This window comes from Choloepus didactylus, chromosome 1 (assembly GCF_015220235.1).
Source record: "Choloepus didactylus isolate mChoDid1 chromosome 1, mChoDid1.pri, whole genome shotgun sequence".
Taxonomy (NCBI): domain Eukaryota; kingdom Metazoa; phylum Chordata; class Mammalia; order Pilosa; family Megalonychidae; genus Choloepus; species Choloepus didactylus.
Window position 1 is genome coordinate 242,369,948 of NC_051307.1, and position 25,625 is coordinate 242,395,572.

Genomic DNA, 25,625 nt, shown 5'->3' on the forward strand with positions numbered 1-25,625 from the left:
AGACTATAATTAACTGAAACATTGTATTATGTTTCCTTTAATGTAACAAAGGCAATACACCAAAGCTAAATGCCTATAAAAGGGGGCATAAGGGAGGGGTATGGGACTCTTGGCATTGGTGATGTGGTCTGACTCTTTATTCTACTTTAGTTTAATGCTTTCCTTTTGTTGCTTCCTAGCTGTCATGTTTTTGTTTTTTTTTTTTTTCCTTTTTTTCTCTTTTGTCTCTCTACCTTCTTTGACCCTTCCTCCTCCTCTGTGGAAGAAATGGAGATGTCCTTATGTATTCACCACCATCACCACTATCTGTATAAGTATGTGACCATTAGGGAACCATCGATTGTTTACTTAGGATGGAATGTATGGGGTGTGAACAAAACCATCTAAAAAAAATGGGTTGATGAAGAAATCTTGAGGGCATTATATTGAGTGAAATAAGTCAGACACAAGGGCAAATATTGCAGGGTCTCACTGATATGAACTAATTATAACATGTAAACTCAACAGACATGAAATACAAGTTACCAGGATATAGAAAGAGGCTAAAGAATGGAGATTGGTTGCTTATTATGAGCAGAATGTTCAACTAGGTTGAACTTCAGTGTCTGAAAATGGACAGAGGTAATGGTGGCACGTTGTGAGAATCACAGTGCTGAATGGTGTGTGAATATAGTGAAAAAGGGAAGCTCCGAGTCACATACGTCATCAGAAGATAAGTTGGAGACTAAAATATGGGAATGTATAAAACAGTGAATCTTGTGGTGGGCAGTGTCTGTGATTAACTGTACAAGTATTAGAAACCTCTTTCATGAACTAGAACAGATGTATGACACTATAACTAGAAGTTAATAGAGGGGCATATCGGGAGAAAATATACCTATTGCAAACTATATACTACAGTTAGTAGTATTTTAACATTCTTTCATCAACAGTAGATGTACTATACCAACACTGTGAATCAGTAATGGAGGGGGAGTGGCTAGGGGTATGGGAGGATTTGAGTTTCCTTTTTTTTTTTTTTTTTTTGTCTTTTCTGGAGTAATGGAAATGTTTTAAAAATTCAGAAAAAGTTAATTGTGATGGATGCACAGCTGTATGATGGTACCGTGGGCAACTGATTGTACACTTTGGATCTTTGGATAATTGTATGGAATGTGAACAATCTGAATTTAAAAAGAAAGATGATTGTGTCAAGGCCAGGAAGCAGAGGATAGCAATTCTACCACCTTCAACAGGTGGAAATAGGATGAAGGGATTTGAGAGGGGCTGTGTAAACAAAATTAACGCAGTTGGAAGTGAGAGAAGAGAGAGAGGAGTCAGAATGAAATAGAAGCTTTTGGCCCCAGTGATCCGATTTTGGGGAGTGGGGTGAAGGATTAGAGAATAATTTTTTGAATCTGATGAGTTTAAAGCAAGTACCCTGGGATATCCTCAAGTCAATGTCCAGCAGATACTTTACAACATGTCCCCCTGCTCTGGTGCAAGTATCAGGGGTACTTGAGGGGACCATGAAGGATGTTGGGTCCAAATACCTCCTGTGCTTGAAACGAACCAGTTGCGTATATACTTGCTGCTGTGCAAGCAAGGTGGGCCTCCCTCTCTGGGCAACTGTGAGGGAGCTTTTCTCTATGCTATTCTCAAATCTACCTCAGAGAACTTCACCACTAGCCGTCTCCCTGTCTGAGAAAATAAAATTGGAATTAAGGAGTCCCCCTTTCCTTGTCATTTGTCACCACCACATACACCAGCTACCCCAGACAACAGCTTGCCTTTTCTCCTGTGACTTCCGCAGTACTGCCAGAGCCCACTGGTTTCTTGGGTACCTCTTCCTTTTCTTCAGTTTGGGGTCATTGATGACTGCATGAGTTGGATTCCATTTGAGCAAGAAGAAATGGAAATTCTTTATTTGGTTATGCATCTCCTCTGGAGCCAGGGGTTCTATGGGTAGAATTCAGATGGCAAGCTTTTTTTTCCCTAACTTTTTGATGACTGTATTTTGTAGACCTATGTCAGTTATTTTATACATTTAAAACATTCTAAGAAGGGGTCCAAAACAGAGTTAGGAACTCTTGCTTTAGAGGGTGGGGACAAAGGAAAATTGGAATGAGACCTATTTGCAGCTTAAGGCAGCTGCTAAAATTCATTGCTTTTCCCGTGACTCCTAAGTCATGGCTTCCTGTGGTCAACCTGACATCATTCCTGGGCAGGAAAAAGGAAAACTATCCTGGGTGGAACTCCTTTTGGGACTTTGAGCTGAAGCCAGAGTGGCCTAGCTTCAGAACCTTAGAGCCCAAACAGCTGGCCCAGGGAGCAGTCAGGCCTCCCTGTGGCCCTCTGGCTGCTGCCTGGGGATCAGGTAGGTACAGGAACTGCCCAGAGGGTCTGGGTTGCTCCTGAAAACCTTCCGAGTGTTGCAGGCTACCACCACAGTGGAGTCCCCATACAGGTTCACATTCTGTGTAAGGCAGTGTATTTCCGTGGGAGTATTAATGCAGCTCAGAAATCAGAATCACAACTGTATGTGACCTTGGTAAGTTACCTAACCTTTCTGAGCCTCACTGCCCCAGCCCATAACTGGAGGCCGCCAAGCTCTGGCATTGTTCGCAGAGAGGGAGGAAGGCAATGGTCCATCCGGTGCCCAGATTCTTTCACCACCCTCTTGATTTTTCCTTTCTGCCTTTCAGGAAAAAAGCTTGTAAATACTTTGAGCAAGGAAAAGGGACCTGCCCTTTTGGAAGCAAATGTCTTTACCGCCATGCTTACCCTGATGGGCGACTAGCAGAGCCTGAGAAACCACGGAAACAGCTCAGTTCTGAAGGCACAGTGCGGGTAAGGACCTGCTCTGCTGGGGGCACTTCCAGGTTCTGTTCTGGATCCCCTCTCTGACTTTGGTAGCAGTAAATGGGATTGGCAAAAGAAAACTAAGAAAACGCTCTACCACCTTTAAGTTGCCTTGGGCAATAACCAGGCATGTTTGCTGATTGTTTTTGCAGTTCTTTAATTCAGTGCGGCTCTGGGATTTCATTGAGAACAGAGAAAGCCAGAACATCCCAAACGCTGATGACGTTGACATGACAGAGCTTGGGGACCTCTTCATGCACCTTTCCGGAGTGGAGTCGGCAGAGTCCTAAAGAGCTGAGTCAGCGATCACCCCCTTGCATCTTGGGCTCAGCCAGCCGAGCCTTTCCCGAGCTGGGGTGTGCAGAGCTTCCTTGTACCACAGCACTAGATGGCGTGTCACTTGGATTTGAGTGGGGTTGCACTTAACCTTGGTCTGATCCACTCTCCATTATTACAGCCCTGGGAACAGTGAAGGATATAAAATAATCTAACAAGTATATGGACTTGCCATTTTTATAGTTTATATCTTAGTTGCACTTCTTACTAACCATTCAGGCTAATTTCTGATTGATGGTTTTTAAACAAGTTTGGTGCTTGTCTTCATCTTTTTCTCCCCAGAAAGAGTAAAACTGCAGTTGCTCCTCAAGCAGCAGATTCATTTCTTACCAAAGGATTCTTTAACCCTATGAAAGGATTCCTCTGTAGTGTATTAGTGTATTTAAATATCGTGTTGTCAAAAATACGACTTATACAGAGCTTTTCAAAAAACAAATTGCATGTGAAGTGGGCACTGTGCACCTGTAGTGTGAAGCTTTTTTTCAGGCTCATCACGTAGCATCATTCTTCTGAGCGCTCTCTGAAGTGTTCAAAATCAGTTGCTTTCTTTCAGGGAAAAGCCTTTCCAGTTCTATGATGTTAGAAGTGGGATTATGACAAACCTGAGAAATGAAAAAGGCAGTGTTGGAAGGAAGAACAGTAGTCCAGTAAACAAATTTAAAGTAGGACCCTTTCTCCCTGAAAGGGAGGCTCTTGAAGTAGCAGAAATGCCAGGTGGTGAGTGGACGCACAGTCCTCCTTTCTGGTTGGCAGGGCCTGGACCCTAAGACTCCTTGCACCTGCCCCTCCAGGGAAAACAAGCCTCTCACCTGGGGGCTTGTCTTTGGGTGCAGGCCTGTCCGGTTAATAGGACTGAGGGCTCAATACACATATGCTCTTTGTGATGTGAAATTTTATAAAAATTGAATGGAAAAGTTCTGGTTCTGTACCCAGACAGGTCCTGAAAAAGAACTGAGCACAAGTCTTCTGTCCTCAGTTGTGATTTTAATTAAACGACAAGCATAATAATCTTGTAAAATCAGAATGAGCTCACCTCCAAGTCTGAATTTATGTATTTTTCTAAGAGCTCTAGATACCAAATAAATATTTTATAAAATGTGTTACTTGAAGCTGTGGGTAGGAAAACATCTTTTAGTTTAACCTTAAATTTTTAAGTTTAGTGTTCTTTGCTTAATAATTTTTATACATGGTTAACTCTTTAAGGTTTCTTGCAGTCTGCTCCAGGGGGAGTACTAGTGGGAGTACTAGTTTATGTCCTGCACCTTAAGGGAGTGAGCAAATGGAGAGTTTGAGCTATAAACTCGGTGGTCCTAACCTGTGACACTTTGTTTTAAAAGGAGGTAACAGCCATGAAACCTAACTTTAATTTATTTTATTAAAATAACATAATTGAGGAACCATAGAATAGCAATTGTATTTTGTCAGGCGCAATAAAAACAACAAAATTAAAACCCAAATCATCAAGAAAACCTGTATTCTTGGCTTCCTTGCATATACATGATGTGACCGTAGAGACAAGGCTGGCTCTGCGGCCCCACCCCATAGGGGCAGCTCCTGGAAGACTAAATTCAGCATGATGGAAGACTGCTCCCTGAGAGGAGGGTGGAGATTGGGAGGGGCAGACCTTTCGCCTCATCCAGAAAACCATCCCAATGCACTGGAGAACCTCACAGGCTATGCGAAAGAAGGAAATATCCTAGAAGTTAAGTTCCATTGTACCAAAGCAGGCTCCTTCTGGAGGCCAGGGTCTCCACAGTCCTGGGCTGTTTGGTGCTTTCATGTGCAAAACTACCTGTTCGGCGCACCACCACTACCTTTGAAGAGTCCGTCCTGTGATCGCATTCCTGATAGGAGCTTATTTCCAAAATCCATGTTATCTCCACATCATCAGGGCTGGATTGCCTGCTATCTTTACTTCCCCTTCTGAGTGCCCTTTTTTTTTTTTTTTTTTTTTGCCTTAAAAATACTCATTTAGCCAACAGCCTCTGCCCCAGCTGATGTATTGCCGTCTGCATCCACTTGGGCATCTGGAGAAAGCTTGACTCTTGAGCATGGGGCGAGAGAGGAGGGAGCAGGACAAACCAGCATTGTGAATGGCTTCCTTCTCCCAGGGCCAGAAAGGGTAAAAAAGAAGACCACATGAAGTTAAGGCCCTGTGAGTAGTCTAGGAGGTCCTTAGCAGCAGCTTCTCTGAAAATGAGCTCTCTGCCCCACACAGAGGGAGCGGCAAAGTGGGGGTCTGCTGACTCTCCTTCCCACTGGTGGCCTGAGTGCAGGTGCAAAGTCCAACTAGAAGACAGGCAGTCGAGGGGATGTGGTCAGCGTGCAGGCATTGATGTCCTCAGTGTGGGCCGCCCGGTGCAGGGATGGCTCAGAAGCACTCCGGTTGATTTTCGGTAGAGAGTGTTGGAGCAGCTCGATGGAAGACAAAATCTGAAACAGTGGCACAAAATGGTCTGATTACCTGGGGCTTAGGGTTTCCTCAGCAACAGCTTTAAATCATGGGTCCAGAGACACAGGCTATCCCCCACCCCCACCCCATGCTGTGGAAAGCACTAGTCCCCTCTCCACAAAAAAATTAGAAAAACACACATCCCACTTTAATTCTATCATTAAGAACTGCTTTCATCCAGTTCTGGCACCCCTAAGTTAAGTCTTACCTGGGGGAAAAGAGGTCTTTCTTCCTTAACTTTTTTCACACAGTCAGCTACAAGCCTTTTCATTGCTTTGGGGCAGTTCTTGTATAGCTTACTAAGATCTGGGGAGGCATACCCTCGGCCCACCATGAAGATGATCTAGGGAAACAGTTGAGAGAATGGGTAGATGAACACCTGTGAAAAGCAACAATCCCCTCAAACCCTCTTGTTTCTCAAGACTGGCAGGAGCCACAGGGGCTTTCACAACTATTAGGCCCTCCTTAAGCAGCCAGCTCAAACTTACCTGATCCCGGTTGTTGATGTGTGAATAAGGAAGCTCCCCTGTCATCAGCTCATATAACACAATGCCATAGGAGTACACATCGGACTGGAAGCTGAATGGGTTATTGTCCTGCATTCGGATCACCTCTGGGGCCTACAGGGACAAAGTGCACTCACAATCATCTGGGTCCCACAGACATCCAGAGGCTGGGTTGTCCCTTCCACTAGTTATGAGACAGAATCCATTCCTCTTCCTAAATAGTTCCCCTAAACAGCTCCAAATCTCAAGCTTTGGCTAAAGTCAGTTCAGGAATTCTGATCTCTGACTGGGATTCAGCACTTCCTGTCACCCAGTTTCCTAACTCCTCTTCATGCTGTGCTTCAGAATGGCTCTGATCTCCACCTTCCTTTAGGAAATCCAAATTTGCCCCAGGCTGTCTGACATTAGGGAAGTAGGCCTAATAACAAATGCTTTAAGTCTGTGCATATACCTTCAGGGCATCCCTTCCACCCCCACATCTCCCACATCCTCGGACTGTTATGAAGAGCCTGGATTCCTTACCATCCACAGGACGGAACCGGTAGGTTGTTCGACCTGCTGAGACCCACTCCAGCGTGACTTGACTGTTGCCAAACCAAAATCTCCAATTTTCACTGTCAGGCCTTCATGGAGAAATATATCTCAATGCTTGTTAAGGACTCTGGTTTCAAAAGAGTGGTCAAGTTAATTTTTAAAAACTGCCCAGAGTTCTTTACAGCACAACAATCTCTCTCCTGCCCACTGTCCCAGCCTTCTCTGCTCTGGATTTTCTAAGGTATTTGAAGTTCAACCCCTTTCCCTGTTTACACCTTTAGGTGCCAGGTCCCTGGCCTTGTGACAAAACCATGTCATGAAGGTGCCCTAAACCCCAAGACTAAGCAGTAGAGCCTGCATTTTGCCCTCAAAGGACTAAATGAAACACAAGCAGATTACAAAACGGCTAATCCCTTACTGAATCCTGTCATAAGAAATCTCTCACTAGAATAGTTACCACCTGGTGACTTCCAAATCAGAAGCAGTCACTCTGTTTCTGAGTACAGAAGTCAGGCAGTTTACAGCAGACTAACCTGCTGATGCCCAGTGATTCACACCTTAAAACCAGCTGTGCTATTTTCAAGGCTTAATGTTTTACTGCCAAAACCCACCATTTGAAAGGTGTTCTATGCCTGGACCCAAAATGGGCCAGGTGCCATAATCCAACTCAACCCAACTTTTAAGCCTCTCAGAGGCCCAGAAGTGAAGCTCAGCTATAATGCCATGCCCCTTTCAAAGGGAAAGCCTGGAGGAGGAGGACAGCTTTTGAAAAAATTTTAAATTTTATATTTCATGACTTAGAGGGTAAAAAATAATTTATTCTTTCTCCCTTCTACAAAAACACATTAAACCTTAGAAATGGGGGTGGAGTTGTTTCCAACTACAAGAAAACCACTTAATGGTACATTATAGAACAGACCATTTTAAGTAGTAATTTTGAAAAGCTTGCAACATTTGGCTTGCAGCTAGCTATTTTATGAGCAGATATATAGTCCACAAACTAGAAATATAAAAGTCAAAAGTCTCATTCCTCCAAGCTAAATTTAGGACAGTGTAATAAAAACCATCAAGTCTATTTCAACCTTAACCCAAACCTGTATCTCAACCCTTGTAGAAATCTTTCCAAAGTCACTTTTGCTGTAATAGCCTTAATAAAAAAAAAAGAGTAACCCTCTCTAAACAAGTGGGAGCAGAAGCAGAAGCTGCAGCGACCAATTCTAAACTGTACCTTAGAATTTTGTTTTTCAAAAAACTAAATTTCTGACTTTGTTTCTTCCTGTCTTTTGCGTCTTCTCATAAAAAGTTTTGCTCTGCCAACAAGAACCACTTATGAAAAAAGTCTCCCTTCTCTTTTCCTAAATTGAGATCTGAGCAGTCAAATGAAAACCACCAAAGGATACTGTTGGATTTCATGTCTCTGTGGATGATGTTCTTTGCATGTAAATAGCTGTGAAGAGAAAATAAATCTATTAAAAGCAGACTGAGGACATGGGTAGAAAGCAGTTTCAAACTATAGCTAAAAAGAAGTAAAGCCACTGGAAGGCCTTGCTCCTGACCTGAAGTAAGGCCACAGCACAAACACTGTGACTGCTTTAAGCATCGGTTTTACTCGAGGTTTACTCAGAAGTAACTGCGACAACCCAAATGTCCATCGGTGGATGAACAGATTAACAAAATGTGTTATGTCCATACAATGGAATACTATTTGGTAATAAAAAGGAATGATGCCCTGATACATGTGACAACATCAATGAGCCTTGAAGACATTATGCTGAGTGAAAGAAGCCAGACATAGAAGGACAAATGTATGATTTCATATACAAAGTGTCCAGAATAGGCAAATCTATACACACAGAACTAGATTATTGGTTACCAGAGGACAAGGGGAGGGGGAAATTGTGAGTGACTGCTAATGGGTAATAAAAATGCTCTAAAATTAGAGAATAGTGTTAGTTGTACAATTTTGTGAATATAGTAAAAACCAATGAATTGTTCACTTTAAATGGGTGAACTGTATGGTATGTGAATTATCTCAATAAAAATTTTTAAAGTAATTCTGACTAGTTAGATCTTAAAATGTATAGAGTGCAACGCAGTTCCATATAAATTTTAAAACAGAACATGAGATTTTATTAAACCCTTGCAAGCACAGCTTTAACTTTGCTCCCAGGCATCTGCAGTATGAAAAGTTCCTACTCCTCTATGAAAAGGAAAAGTTTGAGAAGCCAAGAAAGGAATCCACACCCACTCCCCCTACTCCAGGGGTTACTGAGAAATGTGTCAAGCACAGGTACCCAAAAGGACAGTATTTAATGGAGGAGATAAGGATGATCTTTAAGCCTTCTCTAAAGGGAAAATAAATTGTCCAGAAATTGACATCTGATCAAACCCTCATGTGGAACAAAACACACTTATCGGTGGACCAAGCCTCAGATATCAGAGGCCTGCAAAGGACATTTCTGTGGCTGTCCAAGCTGAAGTTACCCACCACCATTACATCTTTGCATTTCTGGTTGAACCTAGAGGTAGCGCTTGGAACCTGAATCTGAGCCCCAAGGGGGCAGTGTCAGCTTAGATAAGGAAGCTGAATTTCTCATTCCTAACAACTGATCCCCTTGAGGTAAAATAAACCGATCAAGGTGACAGACTGACATGCTTCAGGGCTCCGACCCCCAACAGAAACTTTAAACAACCAGAAGAACTGGCAGAAACACCTTTCTCAAAGCTCCAGAAGACATTTAAAGGATTGCAGTAACAGGGTAAGCACCAAATCAAGAAAAAGGCTACTTAAAAGCAGTAAGATCTTGTGGCTCCCTGGCTGGCCCCTCCCTCAACTCCTCACCGGCTCAGCCTGGACAGACCCACAGTAGAGCAGGTCCTTGGTACGGGTTCCAACAGGATCAAGTAAAACTCGTGCACTTACTGGGACCATGTATGTCTGGCCCAATCTTGTCTGGTGACGGCCTGAAGGACTAGCCATCCCACAACTTCCATAGCCTGTAGAAGGCGGCTCTTCCAAATTCTGCAGGCCACACTGTGGAAGAGCAGTCAAGTGGCAGCCTGGGGCAAGGAATTGAAGGATACAGAACATATAGTCCAATGCAGGGACAGTGAAGAAACTGTTTCCTAGGAAAGAGGGGAATTCATATAAAGAGCACATGCACATAGCCCAGACAAGAAGCAAGGGGAGAAAGGACCAGGGAGGCCCCATGCTTTGGCCTCAAGCTATTCTCTAAACTCACTGTATGGAAAAACCCTGAAGGAGAACCCTGGCATGGACCAATCTACAAAGACAGGGAAAGGTATTTTCTTTTTTTTTTTCCTTCATAACTCCTGCATGTTTAAGAAACACTCTGTCATAACACCAGCTCGATACAAGCTTAAGGAACAGATTGGCCTCCAAGCCTAAATTCTAGAGATAACACAAAAATATCAAAATGTCTGGGTTTCAGTAAAAGCTAACAAAGCATACAAAGAAACAGTAAGTGATGACCCAAGGAAAGGAGATTAGAGCATCAGTAACCATCAAATGGGGAGGATCAGATCTGGGACATTCCAAGAAAAAAACATTTTTAAAAATGGTCTTAAATATATTCAAAGAGCCAAAGTAAAACATGGATAAACAACTAAAGGAAATCAGGAAAACAATAAGTGAACACAAAGAGAATATCAATCGAGATGGAAATTATGAAAAGGAACCAAACAGGGCTGAAGATCACAGTAATAGAAATTACAAACTCCCTAGAGAGGTTCAAAAGCAGATTGGAGCTGGCAGAAGAAAGAATAAATGAACTTGAAAAAAACAAGTGAAATCACTCAGTCTGAAGAGCAGAAAGAAAAAAAAATGAAGAAAACTGAACAGAGTCTGAGGAACTTGTGGGACACCATCAAGTGTACCAATATATGCATTGTGGGACTTCCAGAAGAAAAAAGGCACAGAGGGAATATTCAAAGAAATAATGGCCATAAATATCCCAAATTTAACAAAAGACATCAATATATACTTCCAAGACACTCAATAAACTCTAAAGAGGATAAACCCAAATAGATCCATGCCACAGCATATTGTAGTTAAACTGCTGAATGCCAAAGATAAAGAGAATTCTGAAAGCTGCAAGAAAGAAGCAACATGTCACGTACAATCGAGCCTCATTAAGATTAAATGCCAGTTTCTCACTGGAAACCATGGAGAGGCAAGAAGGCAGTAGGATGACATATTTAAAGTGCTGAAAACACAAACTGCACCAAGAATTCTACATCCTATATCCAGCAAACCATCTTTTAAAAAAGAGACATTCCCAGATAAACGAAAGCTTGAGTGAGTTCATTACCACTAGACTGTCACTGGAAGAGAGGCTATAGGGTTCTGCATGTTGGAAAGAAAGGCCAATAGACACATGAAGATACATAGATCTCCAATAAGTATAACGACAGAGGTAAATATTTTAAATGACAGTACTTGGGTATTTTCAGTTTTGTAACTCCACTTTTTACTTCCTACATATCTAAAAGGCAAATGCATAAAATGTAATGATAAATCAGTGGTTCTGGACTCTTAATTTATAAACAAGTAATTTGTGACAAGAGGTGCATAAAGGTGGGGGGACAGAGGGATATAGGAACATAGTCTGTGTATACTACTTCAGTTGGTATCAAAGCAAAGGAGACTGTTACAGATTTAGGAAGTTAAATTTCAGCCCCATGGTAACTACAAAGAAAATGTTGGAGATATGCAAGCTCACAGAGACAGAAATTAGAATAAAGGTTGCCAGGGGTGGGGGAAAGGGTAAATGGGAAGTTAATGGAAAATGGGTGTATAGTTTATGTTTGGAGAGATGGGGAAGTTTTAGCAGTGCAAGGTGGCAAGGTTACCACAACACAGTGAATGTGATTCATCATCACTCTGAATGGTATGCTTGGGAGGGACTGAGATGGGAAAGTTTATGTTGTACATATGTTCCCACAATTTATTTAAAAAAAAAAAAAAAAAAAAAAGCAATTAGAGAATGGCACTTAAAGGCAATACACGATCCTGGATGGGATTGAACAAGGGAGGAGACAAGGCTCAAAAGAACATTATTGGAACACATGAAAAAATTGATATAAAGCTTACATTCTATATTCCAGTGTTAAATTTCTTGAACTTGATAACTGAACATAAGATGGATACGTAAGTGGATATCCTTGTTTTGAGGAAATGTACATGATAGTATTTACTGTTCAAGGAGCATGATGTATACAACCTGCACTCAAGTACTCAGAAAATGGATTAATATATAGACAGATAGTGAGAAAGACAAATGGACTGATAGACTGATGGATGGATGGATAGAATGATACGGCAAATGTGGCAAAATGTTAAAATCGGTGGATCTAGGGGGTGGTGGGGTATGTTGGAGTTCTCTGTTTAAAAGAGAGTGGTGCACAAATATCACAGAAATCACTTGACAGACTCGATAGTTTTTCCTAATCCTAGTTCCAATTTAGGTAAAGACAGGGTTTAGGCCCGAGAGAAAGTCATTGGGCCAATTACTCACTCCATTCCCTGAGCCGTCTGCCGGGCAATGTCAATTAGCTGGAACATTTGAAACTTGGTCTCCTGGACATGCAGGTGTTTGTAGAGGCTGCTGCCCTCGCACCACTGGGTCACAATTGCCAGGTTGTCCTTTGTCATGTACCCCATGAAGAGTAGGATGTTCACGTGTCGTGTTTTGCTAGAGGAGGAGAGGAAAGAAAAAGCTCTGACCTTCAGGTGCCCCAGTATCGAGAGATGTACTCTACTCCTCCACTGACACTGGATTCACTGTAGTCTGATGTCACCCATGCTCACGATCTGGAAGTGACTGGCAAAGCCAATACATGAGACATCTGATAATTCAGCCAGTACTCTGAAAAAACCAAGGAGCTCATCACTGGTCCTCTCAGGGTTGGCATTGTTTATAAAGAGGACATTCTCTTTATTTAGAGTACAGTCAAGTCATGACCAGAGACCTAAAACTAGTGAAAAAGGGCGTTCTCAGGAAAAGGGCTCTTCTGAAGGTTTGACAACCACATAAACTGGAATGACAAACCACCTTTTCACTAAAGGAGGAGCTTCCAACAGGAACTCCCCTATGAACACTGAGTACTCCAAGGCAGCCTGGCGCCCTGCCCCGCCACTCCAAGGAGCTGGAACAGACCAGCTTTCTACTCACCGCAGGACGGCCACCTCATTCCTGAAGGCCTGGAACTGCTCTGGTGTTGGGTCAACAACCTTTAAGATCTTTACTGCAACGTCTCCTGCAAATGAATTTAGTCAGTGCAATCAGCTGGATGATCTTAACTTTGTTACTTTTCACATACCTAGTTTCAGGGAAAATATAATGAATTACTTGTCCAAAGACTCATATATCTACAACAGATGGAACAGAGCTGCAAACTTCTAAATAATTCAACTAGTGAAAAAAGCTAAACAGGTTATGTAACTATCCTTAAAATATCACCCCATAGGTCTTTAACGGGCTTGGTTTATACTATTTATATCAATTCTGACATCTCCAGATGTATGAGGGGGTCAGTAACCTCAGCCTGTAAAGATGAAATCAGATCAAGGTGTGAATGGCCCAGCATGTTTTTAATCCCTGGAGTGAGGAAGCAGGACGTTTAGCAAGTGGTTGATGACAAAGGAAGCATCCACATTTCAATGTGAATGTCCCTTATAAAAATGCAAAGACACAATGAAATTAAGCTACTTGCCTTCAATACCATTAAAAAAATAATGCTAATTTGCTAACAACTTGTGAAATTGTACTTTGAAAATTATCACTGTTATGTTATATATGTTGAAGTTCACAATTAAAAAAAATAAAAAAATAATAATAATCCTAATAATCCTGATCGCCCTGGCACTGTGTGTGCTTTTACAGGCATTATCTCCTTTAATTCTCACAACCGCCCTATGATGTAAACACTGTTATCCTCATTCTACAAATAACAAGCGGAGACTTTTAGTCACTTGCCCAAGGACACACAGCCAAAAGGTAGATTAGAACCCTGCTCTACCTCCAGAGCCTGCACTTCTATCTGCAATATTGACACTGTCAGTGACTGTGAAACCAGCCTCTTTACATAATTTTGGAATCATCCAGGGATTAATTCCACTTTCTGTCTGCTAAGATTTAGAAACCACATCTAAAGTGTTTTGATTATATCAATATATTTATAATAGTAATTACAATAAATCATTTACACCCTATTAGGACCTCAAATTCTCAAGGCAAATGCATTTATTAAACATAGCCTTCCAATGATCAAAGGAATTAGAAGTTAGTGGAATGGAACCACGAAGGTGAATTAGTTCCATCTTCTGTGTAAACAGCAAATCCCGCTGCAGCACTACTTTGCAGCCTCTTCTGTTGGGGCATTCACTCCTCATTTCACTTTCAAGTAGCACCAACTGATAAGGAGACAGTTTTTACAGTAGGTTCCAAACTGTCTTCCTGTGATCTCCAGTTTCATCACTTAAAGCTACAATTAACAAAGCAACTTCTCAACTAGCTCTCATTCAGTTCACGCACGCACGTGTATTTAACAAAGGTCCAGGGATGTCTGTGAAGCTACTGTTGATGTTGGAACTGCCTTCTATCTAGGAAAATCAATCTGTTAGAAACATATGGGACACACAGGTACAAAAGCCTTAACTTAAAGTTCCTTACTACTAAGTAGGAGGGCAAGAGTCTTCTGAATCACCGCTCATTTTACTGGATGTTTGAGCCAGCATAGGAGTGCTCTGGAGGATGAGATGTCCCAAAAGGGAATAGTGCATCTCCTTGGCAAAGGAGATGTAGAAAGGTGTTTTGAAGGAAATGGGACATACGCCAAGAGAAAGATTTTAGTAAATTGAAGTCCAGGAACAAAGACATGAGAGAGAAACCTGAATTGTGTTTGGGAGTATGATTTGGGCACCTGTAGGATAGTAGGAGGGAGATCAGGGAGGAGTCTACTGCAATAGTTTAGGAAGAAAAGCAGCAACACTGGTGACAGTGGGAATAGAAAAGTGGGGGTAGAGGCAAGAAACCCTACGAAAGTGAACTTACCAAACATGACATTCCACTCAGTGGCAGGGCCAGGAAGGTGGCAATGCTGGTGGCCCAGGCTCCAGCACTGGACAAAGCCTTTAAAGGGACAGGACAGGGGTGGAGGTGCAGGAGAAGGCTTGGGAAGATGCTGGATATGGTCCCCCAGGAGGGGATGCTTCTCGGGACCTTCCTATTTCATGGGCTTAGTTTTGCAATCCCTTTCCGTTTCAAAAAGCTCTCCTCTGGGCATGTTCCAGTTGTCACTTAACTCACCATCCAGCATCACCCAGTCTGGACCCAATCAGTAACGCATCCTCGGACTTCACAGGATTTGCTGGCAGCCAAAGCCTACTCACACTGACTTGCTCTGACCTTGCTGTCAGCTGAACATCCTTAGCATTTTTCACATATTCTATTCCTAAGTCACATTCTCCATTGTAGCTTCTACTTTTTGGAACAGTGAATAGGACTAATTCCTATTAAAAGTTCATCTTTTCTTTCTTCATCATCACAGCTAGATAGTCTTCTCATCTCCCTAAATCCTATTATCCAATTATGTGTTATACACCCTCACCCCAAGTCATCCATAACTCCTGTGTGTTTATCCAAGTCACTGACAGAAACACTGAACAGGGTCAAACCAAAGACAGAGCCCTCTCTCAAGGACCCATCTACCATTCAGCTCACATTTAAGAGTTACAGTAACATACTGTATGCAATTTCTTGCTGAAATCCAGAAGCTACATCCTATACTACAGCATTCCCTTTGCCGACCTGTCAAGTGATTTTGTCATAAAAGGGCACATGATGAGTTAGATATGGCTTTCTCCAGTAAATTTTGTTGGTTTCTGGCAATAGTGTCTTTGCTTACCACGCAGGGCTCACAAAATGTTTTCATAACTGGCTTTTAGAATCTGGTTCAGGATCCACTGGTCTAATCCGTTGTGTCCATCTTCCCATTTTCTGAAAATGCTTGTCTCTGGTCTTGTAGGACTTCCCCAACTTTAGGATTTCCCAAAGTTGAGCAATCTCATCTGCAAGTTGTGAGGTCCAGGATAGGCCTTGGCTTCTTTCAGTCATTTACATTCTGCAACTCTGTCCTGGGCCTCAGTTCCCTCTTGTCCACATTTGTTGAGCTCTTTGCACCCACATATCCACCCTGCAGTACCACAGGCCCCTCCAAACAAGCCTGGCCCCTCTGCATCTTTCCACATGTTTGAAATGGGTACAGAACTTTCCTGAGTTGCTCTCGAGCTGCAGTTTACTCTAGGCCTCTGCTTGTCCTTGCAGCTCTCACTGGTCAGACAGCCCTGACAAGTCCCTTCGGTTACAGCCATCCTGTGTTCTCTTTGGGGCCTGTCCCTTGTCCCCTGGAGCCCATAGTCCTAGGGACTCTAAAGACCTTTTTTTTCCATCTAACTGGGATCCCATACAATTTTATTGCTGAATTTTTGTTTCTGAAGGCCTCTCATCCCTCGAGTCATCTTCTATTTGAAAGTCTTAGTCTACGCAAATGTCTTCCTCAGTCTGGAGGACAAGCCTGATTAGGCTCCTTTTCTGTCTGTCACAACCTCTACAGTGGCCCACTTGTCACCTTTCCCCAGGAGTCTGGTCATTATTGCTTCACCAACAACTTCTGCTCCTTGCTGGGCAGAATCAGCAACAGCAACTCCCCCATGAGTTCTTCTAATACCTTCAGAGAGGAAGAACTCTGATGGGTAGGGAAGGAGAACAGCTACAAATGTACTTTGCAAATACACCAAGGATTACCATGAGAGGGATTCAATCTGCCAGGATCAATGGGCAAACATAAGAAAACATATTTCAACTCATATAAAGAACCATTTTATACCAGTAGGGACCGCACAGAGCTAGAATGAGCTCACAGATATTACTGAGTTCCTCATCTCTCTGGTTTTTGGGCAAAAGCTGGCCAAACCTCCTGAATGTCACTTACAACCCAAGACCACATTTCAATTACATGATATCCAAAGTTTCAACAGGGCCCTACACCACCATCTCCCTGCATCCTGCCCCATTAACTCTCCTGACTCACTCTTATCAGTCTCCTCCTCACTCACTCTCTTGAAACCATTCAGATCTCCTTGATATCTTTGAACAGGCCCAACGAGTGGTTGCTTCTTCCCCAAATATCTGCATCATCTTTGAATGTCTATGCAAATACTACTTTCCCACAGACTCCTCCCTGACCAATCTCCTAAGCACTGTGAATCTGGTGTGAAGTAGGCTTTCCTCTGTTTTACTCCTTTGCACTTAAACTATATACTTTACTTTTCTTGTTTATTATCCCCCTGTTCTAGTTTACTAATGCTGCCGGAACGCAAAACACCAGAAATGGATCAGCTCTTATAAAGGGGGGTTATTTGGTTACACAGTTACAGTCTTAAGGCCTTAAAGTGTCCAAGGTAACACATCAGCAATCGGGTACCTTCACTGGAGGATGGCCAATGGTGTCCGAAAAACCTGTTAGCTGGGAAGGCACGTGGCTGGCATCTGCTCCAAGTTCTGGTTTCAAAATGGCTTTCTCACAGGACGTTCCTCCCTAGGCCATAGCTCCTCTTCAGAATGTCATTCTAGTTTGCTCTTGGGGTGTTTGTCTTCTCTTAGCTTCTCCAGAGCAAGAGTCTGCTTTCAATGGTCATCTCTCATCTGCAGCTACTCTCTCAGCCTCCATGCATTCTTCAAAGTGTCCCTCTTGGCTCCTTCTGTCTAAGCTTATATAGTGTTCTAGTAAACTAATTAAGGCCCATGATGAATGGGTAAGGTCACACCTCCATGGAAATTACCCAATTAGTGTTATCACCCACAGATGGGAAGGGCACATTTCCATGGAAACAACCTAATCCAAACTTCCAACTTAATCCCCACTAATATGTCTGCCCCACAAGACTGCATCAAAGATTATGCAATTTTTCTGGGGGAAAAATACATTCAAACCAGCACATCACCCTAGAACATAAACTCCAAAAGAGAAAGAATTTTTATCTGCTTAGTTCACTACTTCATTCCTAGCCCCTAGAAGAATGCCTAGTATTAGAATGCTCAGGAAACACTGAATGAAGAAATGAATGATTTCTAATATGAAACTATCAGCAAGGCAAGTTGTGAACTGATAAACTGTTCTGTCTGAAGCTCTGGAGCAGGAGGGAGGTGGGGACTTAGGCTCTGGTAGGGAATACTGGGGACTTAGGTCCTGGCAGCCCAGGTTGGGAATTTGATTCTGGTAGGAGAGGTCAGGGCTTGGTGCCTAGCCTGGGGCCCCAAGGCCCTGCCTAGCCCCAAGCCTACAGAACTAGGGCCAGGCTCAAGCTAAGGTTGCACTCCAGCCTGGTCTTCAGGGTCAAGCCCATCATTTCCTTCATCTTTCCAACACTCCACACAATAGGTGATCAGTAATACTGCTCACTGTTCTCTCTCTCCTTTTGAAGCTGTTTCATAGGTGAGTATGAAATTGTAAAGTAATATCTGTTCTTTTTCTTCTGGAATTATCCAAACACCTTGCAGCTGGCAATCTTGCAACATTTAAAGGATGAGACTTAGTTAACCTTAGCAACCGGTATAAATGACAATGGTGATGGCCAGAGAACATTTTATGGAGGGCAGCTTATAAAGTAGTTATTATTCATCAAACCAGAACTTCTTGCTTTCCCTTACTAGTAAAGCCAGAGGCAAAAGTTAAAACACATTCCTATTGGTTATCATGTTCTCAATACGATATGAAGCAGACCCCCTCATTCATCCACAATTGAAGACAAAAATCTATTATTACCTGGCAAGTTTGGAGTTTTCACCTTTTTAAATACAATTTTTCTGCTTTAACCAAATTTTTAAAAATTTATTACATACACTCCTGCTTTCTAAAACAGAACAAAATGAACACCATTCATCCTCTCCTTACTGACTCAGTCAAGGTTATATACCTCAGTCACTGCCTTGGACTGTGATGGGATGCTCAGGTATGGGTTACACCAGGCTGCTGACCCCAAACTGTTCTGGCCCAAAGCTGTTCTAGAGTCTTGGGTCTGCTTTTGATGGGTTTTCTGCCTTCTCCCTCATGCTGCCAGTGGTGATACCTACTGCCATCAGTCTTGACAGCCTCAACTATCTTCATCCCTTTAAATGTGTTATTTGTAATTAGCAGAGGGTTGACAAATAAGACCCCAAACTTATGCTCAAAAGGAGGCTCTGGGCTTGGGCCTGAGGGCCTCTCCTTTAAGGGTCTCTAGCCTGATTGCTTAAAGACTGTTTCTACTTACTTCCATTGCTGCTGGAGTTTAAAAAATCTTGAATCACAAATCACCAACCAGATTATAATTAACAGTGCTGAACTGTAGGCAAATTTGGTTGAACGGGGTTGTTCAGAGTCATATATGTCACTGATTAACACCACAATCATAAATAAGTTCTTTCATGAACTAGTACAAAAGCAAAATACTTGTACAAAAAGTTAATAATAGAGGGGAAATTTACCTACTGCAAGCTATGGGCTATAGTTAACAGTAATACCTTAATATTCTTTCATCAACATACAGGTGTATCACACTGATACTGGGGGTCAAAATGGGAAGGGGGGGTAAGGGGTATTTTGTTTTGTTTTTTTTTTTTGTTTTTTTGGGGGGGTCTATCTTTTTCTTTTTGGAGCAATGAAAATGGTCTAAAATTGAGGGTGGCGATGATTGCACAACTAGATGATATGTGATTCACTGATTATGTATTTTGGATAGTTTATATGGTATGTGAATATATCTCAATAAAATTTGCAGTTAAAAAAAATCACCAAATAGTTGTAATTTTTAAGAAATTGAACAGAACTTTACATTGTATACAGGATTAAGAATATCAAAAAATAATTAAAAAAAAAAAAGAGAGAAGAAAGTATACAAAACAATCTAGAAATTTTGGTTTTCTTGATTTGACTCATTTTTCTTCTTTACACATATATGGCTTGTTTTCTGAAAGGCCCATTGCTCCTTGCTCTGACTTTTAAGATTCTCAAAAGCACAAGATGTGTTACCTACATTCTAACAGTATCCTTTATGAAGGTGACAGAGTAACAAATACATCTACCATAGTCTAAAAGCTCACACCCTGGAGAAAATGCAGGCTCATGAGCAGTACTGTGGCAAATATAATGCCTTGAAAAATCATGAACCCCTGTATCAAGAGGAAAGTTAAATTTTGGCACAACTTAAACTGTATCTATTGGCTTTTAGCTGAGGCTTTAAAAAGTCAATATTAAAAAATGATAAAATGCTACTAACAGAAGCAATAAAAGCAATAGTAATTGTTCCACTGCCTACAATTATTAAAACCTTGTTGTCTCAGCTACAAGCACTCCATCTCACAAGATGCTTATATTTTCTTTCCTAAGGAATCCCCGAGCCATTCGTGACATCTACTTGGGAAATATTCTTTAATACTATCAAGTTATTTCTTAGTGACCTGGGAGACAGGCCAATTTTCAAAGGAAAAGGAATCATCCTACATATAATTTACAAATGTCCTATGTCTGTCTCCTTAAAGAACCAAAAATTTGTCAGATGATTAGTTACAAGTGGCAAAGCTATGTACAAATGAATCTAAGGTACTCAGAAATTCGGAAATGTTTTCAACACCTTGACTAGTAATGCTCCATTCATGTGATGCCTTAACCTCTCTCAACCTTTGCCTATCTATAAAGATAAATGCAGTGGCATCCAGAACAGGAATACAGGCACCTAGGCCCTTTAGGAATTTGCTTTATTATATTCTGATTGAAAGAGATGACCTTTTAGGAACATGCTGCATTTTCAATAAATACTGCCCATGTGTGCTAACATCCTAAAGCGAGAGGCATTAATAACCTGACAAACTTTGAGCGTGTTGCCAAAATACACAGCTGTAGCTAAAGAAGTTAAAATAGTACCTTTCTTCCGATTGACAAAGTGTTTCCATTAATACAGAACACAGACTCCCTACTTAGATTCAAGATTAAGTCTATGCATTCCCTGTTCAATGGGGATACCCACAACCAATTCCAGGGCAGAGCAAAGAGAACTGTTCCAGGAGGTTTCTGGCTTTCCTAGGCCCAACTGTTTGACCGCGGGCAAATCGTTTTTTTGCCACGTAAAATCTCTTAAGTCCTTTCCAGCTTTACGTTTCTAGGATCCATGCTCTCCCCACACCAGCAGACTCACTCATTTAAGGGGCTTCAAACCATGTCCCCATGTGCAGGCTGTATTCATAAAGAGAACAGACTAACATCTGACCACAGGGCATATAGCCCAGTATACTGCAGAGCATGCAACAAAAAAAAGTTAAATCTTGTTCACTAATTTCTAGTTATCCTGGGAACTTTAATACACCGATTAAAGCACTGTAAGTCTAAAAAGAATGCTGTGAAGTTTCATTGAGATACTAAGTTCAATAACCTTCAGAGGTAGTCAGGTATCCATGGGAGAGTGCTACTGCGAGCACACACAGTCTCATCCCTCTCTTTCTCTGCAGAATACTTAACAAGACTGCAGTGAAGGGAAGGCCCCAAACCTACCATGCCACTTGCCCTTATAAACAGTCCCAAATGAGCCTGACCCAATCCGGGTGGAGAGCATCACTTCACTGGCTTCTATTTCCCAGTAATAGCTTGAATCTCTCTGTCCACGAGGTCTCTGAAACAAGGAGAGATCATTAATATAGTCCAGGAAAAGGTAAAGGTCTGTTTAACGAGGGCATCAAAGAAAAGACAACCCTATCCACCCCCCTTATCTTTTATATAGAAACCATAATTCCAAGTTTTGTCTTTTGAGAAAATACTTCCAACTCTAACATGTGCCATTCTAGTTGTGCACCATCTCCCAGCAAACTGGCAAGTGGTCCAATACAGGCATGCCAAAACTGGCACAGACATTTATAATCTCCCTCATTTAAATGTATTTTAGACAATTTAAAAATGTTCTAATTTCCAGCTAGGAAATCCACTCACTCTTACTGAACCCTAACCTGCAGGAGGTACTATTGGCCATACTCACGATTTTGTTTTTCTCCTGGGTCCCAGATGCTGGCGCCCGCTCTCTCTGTGCTGGCACAGGGGTTTTGGGCTGTGACCAGCCCGTCGGGCTCAGATTGTTGGGGCTGCTGGACAGGGCTGAAGGTGAGGCTTAATAAATAAGACAAACAGAATCCACACGTGGATAAGCCAATAGAAGATGCAGAACATAAAAAGAAAAAGCTCATTACTACCTGCTACTTGACTACGGAGATAAGTACCTGATTCACTGTGGCTTCGAATTGCATCCTGAAACAGAAAATGAAAGCTGGTCATCTTCTACACTAGAAAAGATTTCCTTTAGGGGAGGGAAAGGTGGGCAGGAGGATTTGCAGGAGAAAAGTGGATTAGAAAACCTCTGAAATACAGCAGGTCTAATTATATACTCAATCAACTTTCCTTTGATTAAATTCACCAAATGCCAGTGGCCAATCTCTCCAAGTTTGTTTACATCAAATATTAGAAGGATTGATATTAACTCTTCATATACAATGGAAATCTCACTCTTTTGCCCAGGGAAAAAAAAATTGCACATAGCAAAACTCAAAGTCTTTCAAAGAAGACTAATAAAGTTACTATCAGCTGAGAGATTTCCAAAGACGGAATCTTGCTCGGTTGAAGTTCCACAAAAAAAAGGGGGGGAGGGGGCAGAATTAGGTGGCACACTCACCCATACTCCACACTAGAAGTTCAGGGCACATCAACCAAAAGTTGGATTTGATAAAGGTATAGGACCATGACCGCATACTTTATCCAAATCTAAGATCATGGCAACGTGGAAGGACCATAAATCCTCTTAGTCCATAATCCACAATAAGAAAATCCATTTGAACAGGTAAACAGACTTGGCCAAGGTTCACAAAGCTAGTAGGTGGTAGAAATAGAGCTAAAATCTATCACCCACAACAGATCCCAGCCCAGAGCTGTTTCACCACAAAATGCTGCCTCAGACCTAATGATTAAGCTCTGAAATTTGTTACATTCTATTCATGTGAGAAGTCAAAGGCTACCCTTAGGAATTTATTAGGAACTGTTCAGAGAATAGATTAAACCACAGGGGCCTCCTTTAGACCTCAATCCTAATTTTTAAAATCTTATACTTAAGAGTAGAATTTAGAAAAGAATAATATAAAACCACTTGCTTCCCCATATCCTCAAAATGGATATTTTTCTGGGAACTCCTATTCTCATTTTCTTTGTGTAATCACAATAATGACATTATAGTTTCTTCACACAACTATTACAGGAATGCTCTCACTCAATGACATCTTTACAAGATAAAAAGAATCAAAAACCAAACTGCTCTATCCCCTGTCTTGGACAGCCCTGCCCAAACATCTTCAGAGGTTATCAACAAAAGCCTAGTTCTAAGGTTCTCAAACATGGCCAGTCTTCAGAATCACCTGTTTAAGAATACAGATTTCTAATAAACCCCTGCTCCCAGTGGGACTAACTGAGCATGTCTGGGGAGGAGAGGGTGGGAAGCCCAAGAATCTGGTTTTTGATTTTTGTTTTTTTAAAGTGAGAGAGGTTGACTGGCCAGGTAGGCAAAACATTGGCCAAAAATATTCTGGATTTTAATGTAATATTCAGCAGCTGTAGCTTCATTATCCAATTAATCTATTCTTTATTTAAGTTGAAGCATATCACAATTTTTATTGACCAGAATTACATTCCCATATGATTCCCATGTGCTAGGATTTCTTTTCTTAACATCATAGTATTTTTCTTCCCTACACCCATTACATAATTCAAATTTTATTGTGTCAATTTTTATAGTTGCATTGATTTATCCAAGAAGGAATTTTCCTGCAATCCAAATATTAGGTAAATAGAACTACAAATTATTTAAACAAAGCAACTGTATGCACTTTTTTAAACGCTGAAACATAGGTGATAAAAAAATAACAGGAATCAAAATTTACCTGCTTCTGAAGTCCAGGGAATTAAGACTAAGCACAACAGTTGTACTAGTTATTTTATAATAAAAATTTTAAAAGCATTTTCACTTTTAATATTCCAAGGATTAAAGTTCTTAGGAAGAAGTCATAAAATAGAAGTTAATGCATGTTATTTAATCATTATCAGGCTAATTCTGACAATAAAAAAAATAATAAAAATGTATACCTTAAATACACACCACCTCCTCACAATCACCTTGTGATGTTCAAAGTGCTCCCAAAATAACCAGTTCAGTCCTCATATTCAGATACATTCAGAAGCCAACATTTTTGTTAAGTCCCTGCCACCTCTAATTGGTAGGACAAGTGTATTGAAAGTGATCTGAGGTCTGAATGAGATAAACTGAGCCTGAGGTGGCAGATGTCCCTTAAGTTTTTTAAAAACAATTCATGATGTAGAGAGAGCACAGTTATCTCTTACTAAGTTTATAAGAAAAGATTTTCCAGGGCATATCAACCAAACCAACACATTTGGTTTCTAAATGAGGTATAAATAGAATATTAATGCTGTGAGCACCAATGAAACAAGTCTAACATTTACTTTTTGGTTGGAATAAAAAATATGTAATGCCCTTGGCCTTAAATTAACCTCGCTTGAGAAATTTACTTCACCTATCAGTGATACCATATACCATACAATCTTTTATTCCTATGCTGGAATGTTAAATATATTCTATTGACAAAAAAGAAAACATGGACACCAGTCTGAGAAGAAATATAAAATTTAAATTAATGACTGTTTCATTTTCGATAGTCTACTGTCTGACAGTCTTAGCAATCCTGCTAATTACAAGAAAGCAAAGGCATGAAGAATAATACCTACTCTTCCCCTCAAACAAAATCGTCTGGACCACGCCCTGGGAGAAGCATTCAGGCTGTTATTCTAGTCCAAAGCAATAAGAAATAAAGAGAATAAAGAACAAAGGAAGTATTTTAAGTGTATTCAGTTGTTATTAAAGATGAACTAGAAAGCAAACGAAACAAAAGAGAACATACCAAAAAGCTGAGGAAAGAAAAGCAGTTTAGAAACACTAGCTTTGGGCACTTTTACATCTTTCTCAACACCTGCTTATTAAAATCCTAAGACTCTACCCTTTTATTTCTAAATAAAATCTCTTAAAAGTCTTCCAGAGAATTTCTGGCTCTCTATCACTATTATTTTATTTCCCACACCAAACTAAACTACTCACTGAAATTCTATCCAAATGTGACATGGAAAGAATGAGTCTGAATGTTAACATTTCTTCATAAAACTTCAGTTTTCCAGTGAATGATATACCAATCAAATTATTCAGCCAGTCTAAAAGATGGTATGAATAAAAAAAAAATTTAAGTCCAAAGACCTAAGAAATTGCTGCAACATCCCTGATCAAGCTGGAAACCCAAAACTCTCTGACACAACACTCAACCCCACCCACAGTAAGGACTATACTTTTTCCCACTCCGCCCCAGAGTTTACCCACCCCACAGGGCCCTATTACCTCTATCATCCTGCTGTCCACAGGTAGAGTGGTGCTGACCATGTGGACGTTAGGCGTGGACGTTGACCTCTGTCTCTGGGAGAGTGAACCTTCAGAGGAGGGGCTGGAGGTGTTGAAGGTGAAGGCATGGGGTGTGGAGTATCTGTGCTGGGAACTAGGCAAAGAAAAGAAAGGATATTCCATGAGAAGCCACCCGACGGGTAAATCTTTCTACTGGTTTCTTCATTAAGACACTCAGGGACAAACTCTACCCGCACCACAAATCTTTGACAGTTTACCATTCTTTCAGTATATACTATTGAAAAATTAAAAATCTAAGTGCTTCTTGTGCAAATTTTTTAAAAGGAAATAATACATGTGCTTTGAATTCACATGAAAAATTGAACAATACATAGTAAGTTTCCTTATTCCT

The 25,625-nt window shown here is 41.2% G+C and overlaps 2 protein-coding genes across 5 annotated transcripts in view; one reads left to right on the plus strand and one right to left on the minus strand.

The window, feature by feature from the left end:
* The window catches only part of MKRN2 (makorin ring finger protein 2), a 48,689-nt gene extending 44,043 nt beyond the window's left edge, over positions 1 to 4,646 (plus strand). For both annotated transcript variants that reach the window (XM_037802329.1, XM_037802335.1), the window contains exons 7-8: positions 2,685 to 2,829; positions 2,994 to 4,646. In XM_037802329.1, coding sequence (XP_037658257.1) covers positions 2,685 to 2,829; positions 2,994 to 3,131 — 283 coding nt within the window. In that variant the 3' untranslated portion in view covers positions 3,132 to 4,646. The remainder of the gene's footprint in view (positions 1 to 2,684; positions 2,830 to 2,993) is intronic.
* Positions 4,647 to 5,092: 446 nt separating this feature from the next.
* RAF1 (Raf-1 proto-oncogene, serine/threonine kinase) overlaps positions 5,093 to 25,625 on the minus strand; it is an 86,474-nt gene continuing 65,941 nt past the window's right edge. For all 3 annotated transcript variants that reach the window (XM_037802325.1, XM_037802324.1, XM_037802326.1), the window contains 11 exons: positions 25,214 to 25,367; positions 21,993 to 22,020; positions 21,755 to 21,882; positions 21,277 to 21,394; positions 12,864 to 12,948; positions 12,207 to 12,383; positions 8,070 to 8,116; positions 6,658 to 6,776; positions 6,118 to 6,249; positions 5,838 to 5,972; positions 5,093 to 5,610 (listed from right to left, as the gene is read on the minus strand). In XM_037802325.1, the coding sequence (XP_037658253.1) occupies positions 5,467 to 5,610; positions 5,838 to 5,972; positions 6,118 to 6,249; positions 6,658 to 6,776; positions 8,070 to 8,116; positions 12,207 to 12,383; positions 12,864 to 12,948; positions 21,277 to 21,394; positions 21,755 to 21,882; positions 21,993 to 22,020; positions 25,214 to 25,367 (1,267 nt within the window). In that variant the 3' untranslated portion in view covers positions 5,093 to 5,466. The remainder of the gene's footprint in view (positions 5,611 to 5,837; positions 5,973 to 6,117; positions 6,250 to 6,657; positions 6,777 to 8,069; positions 8,117 to 12,206; positions 12,384 to 12,863; positions 12,949 to 21,276; positions 21,395 to 21,754; positions 21,883 to 21,992; positions 22,021 to 25,213; positions 25,368 to 25,625) is intronic.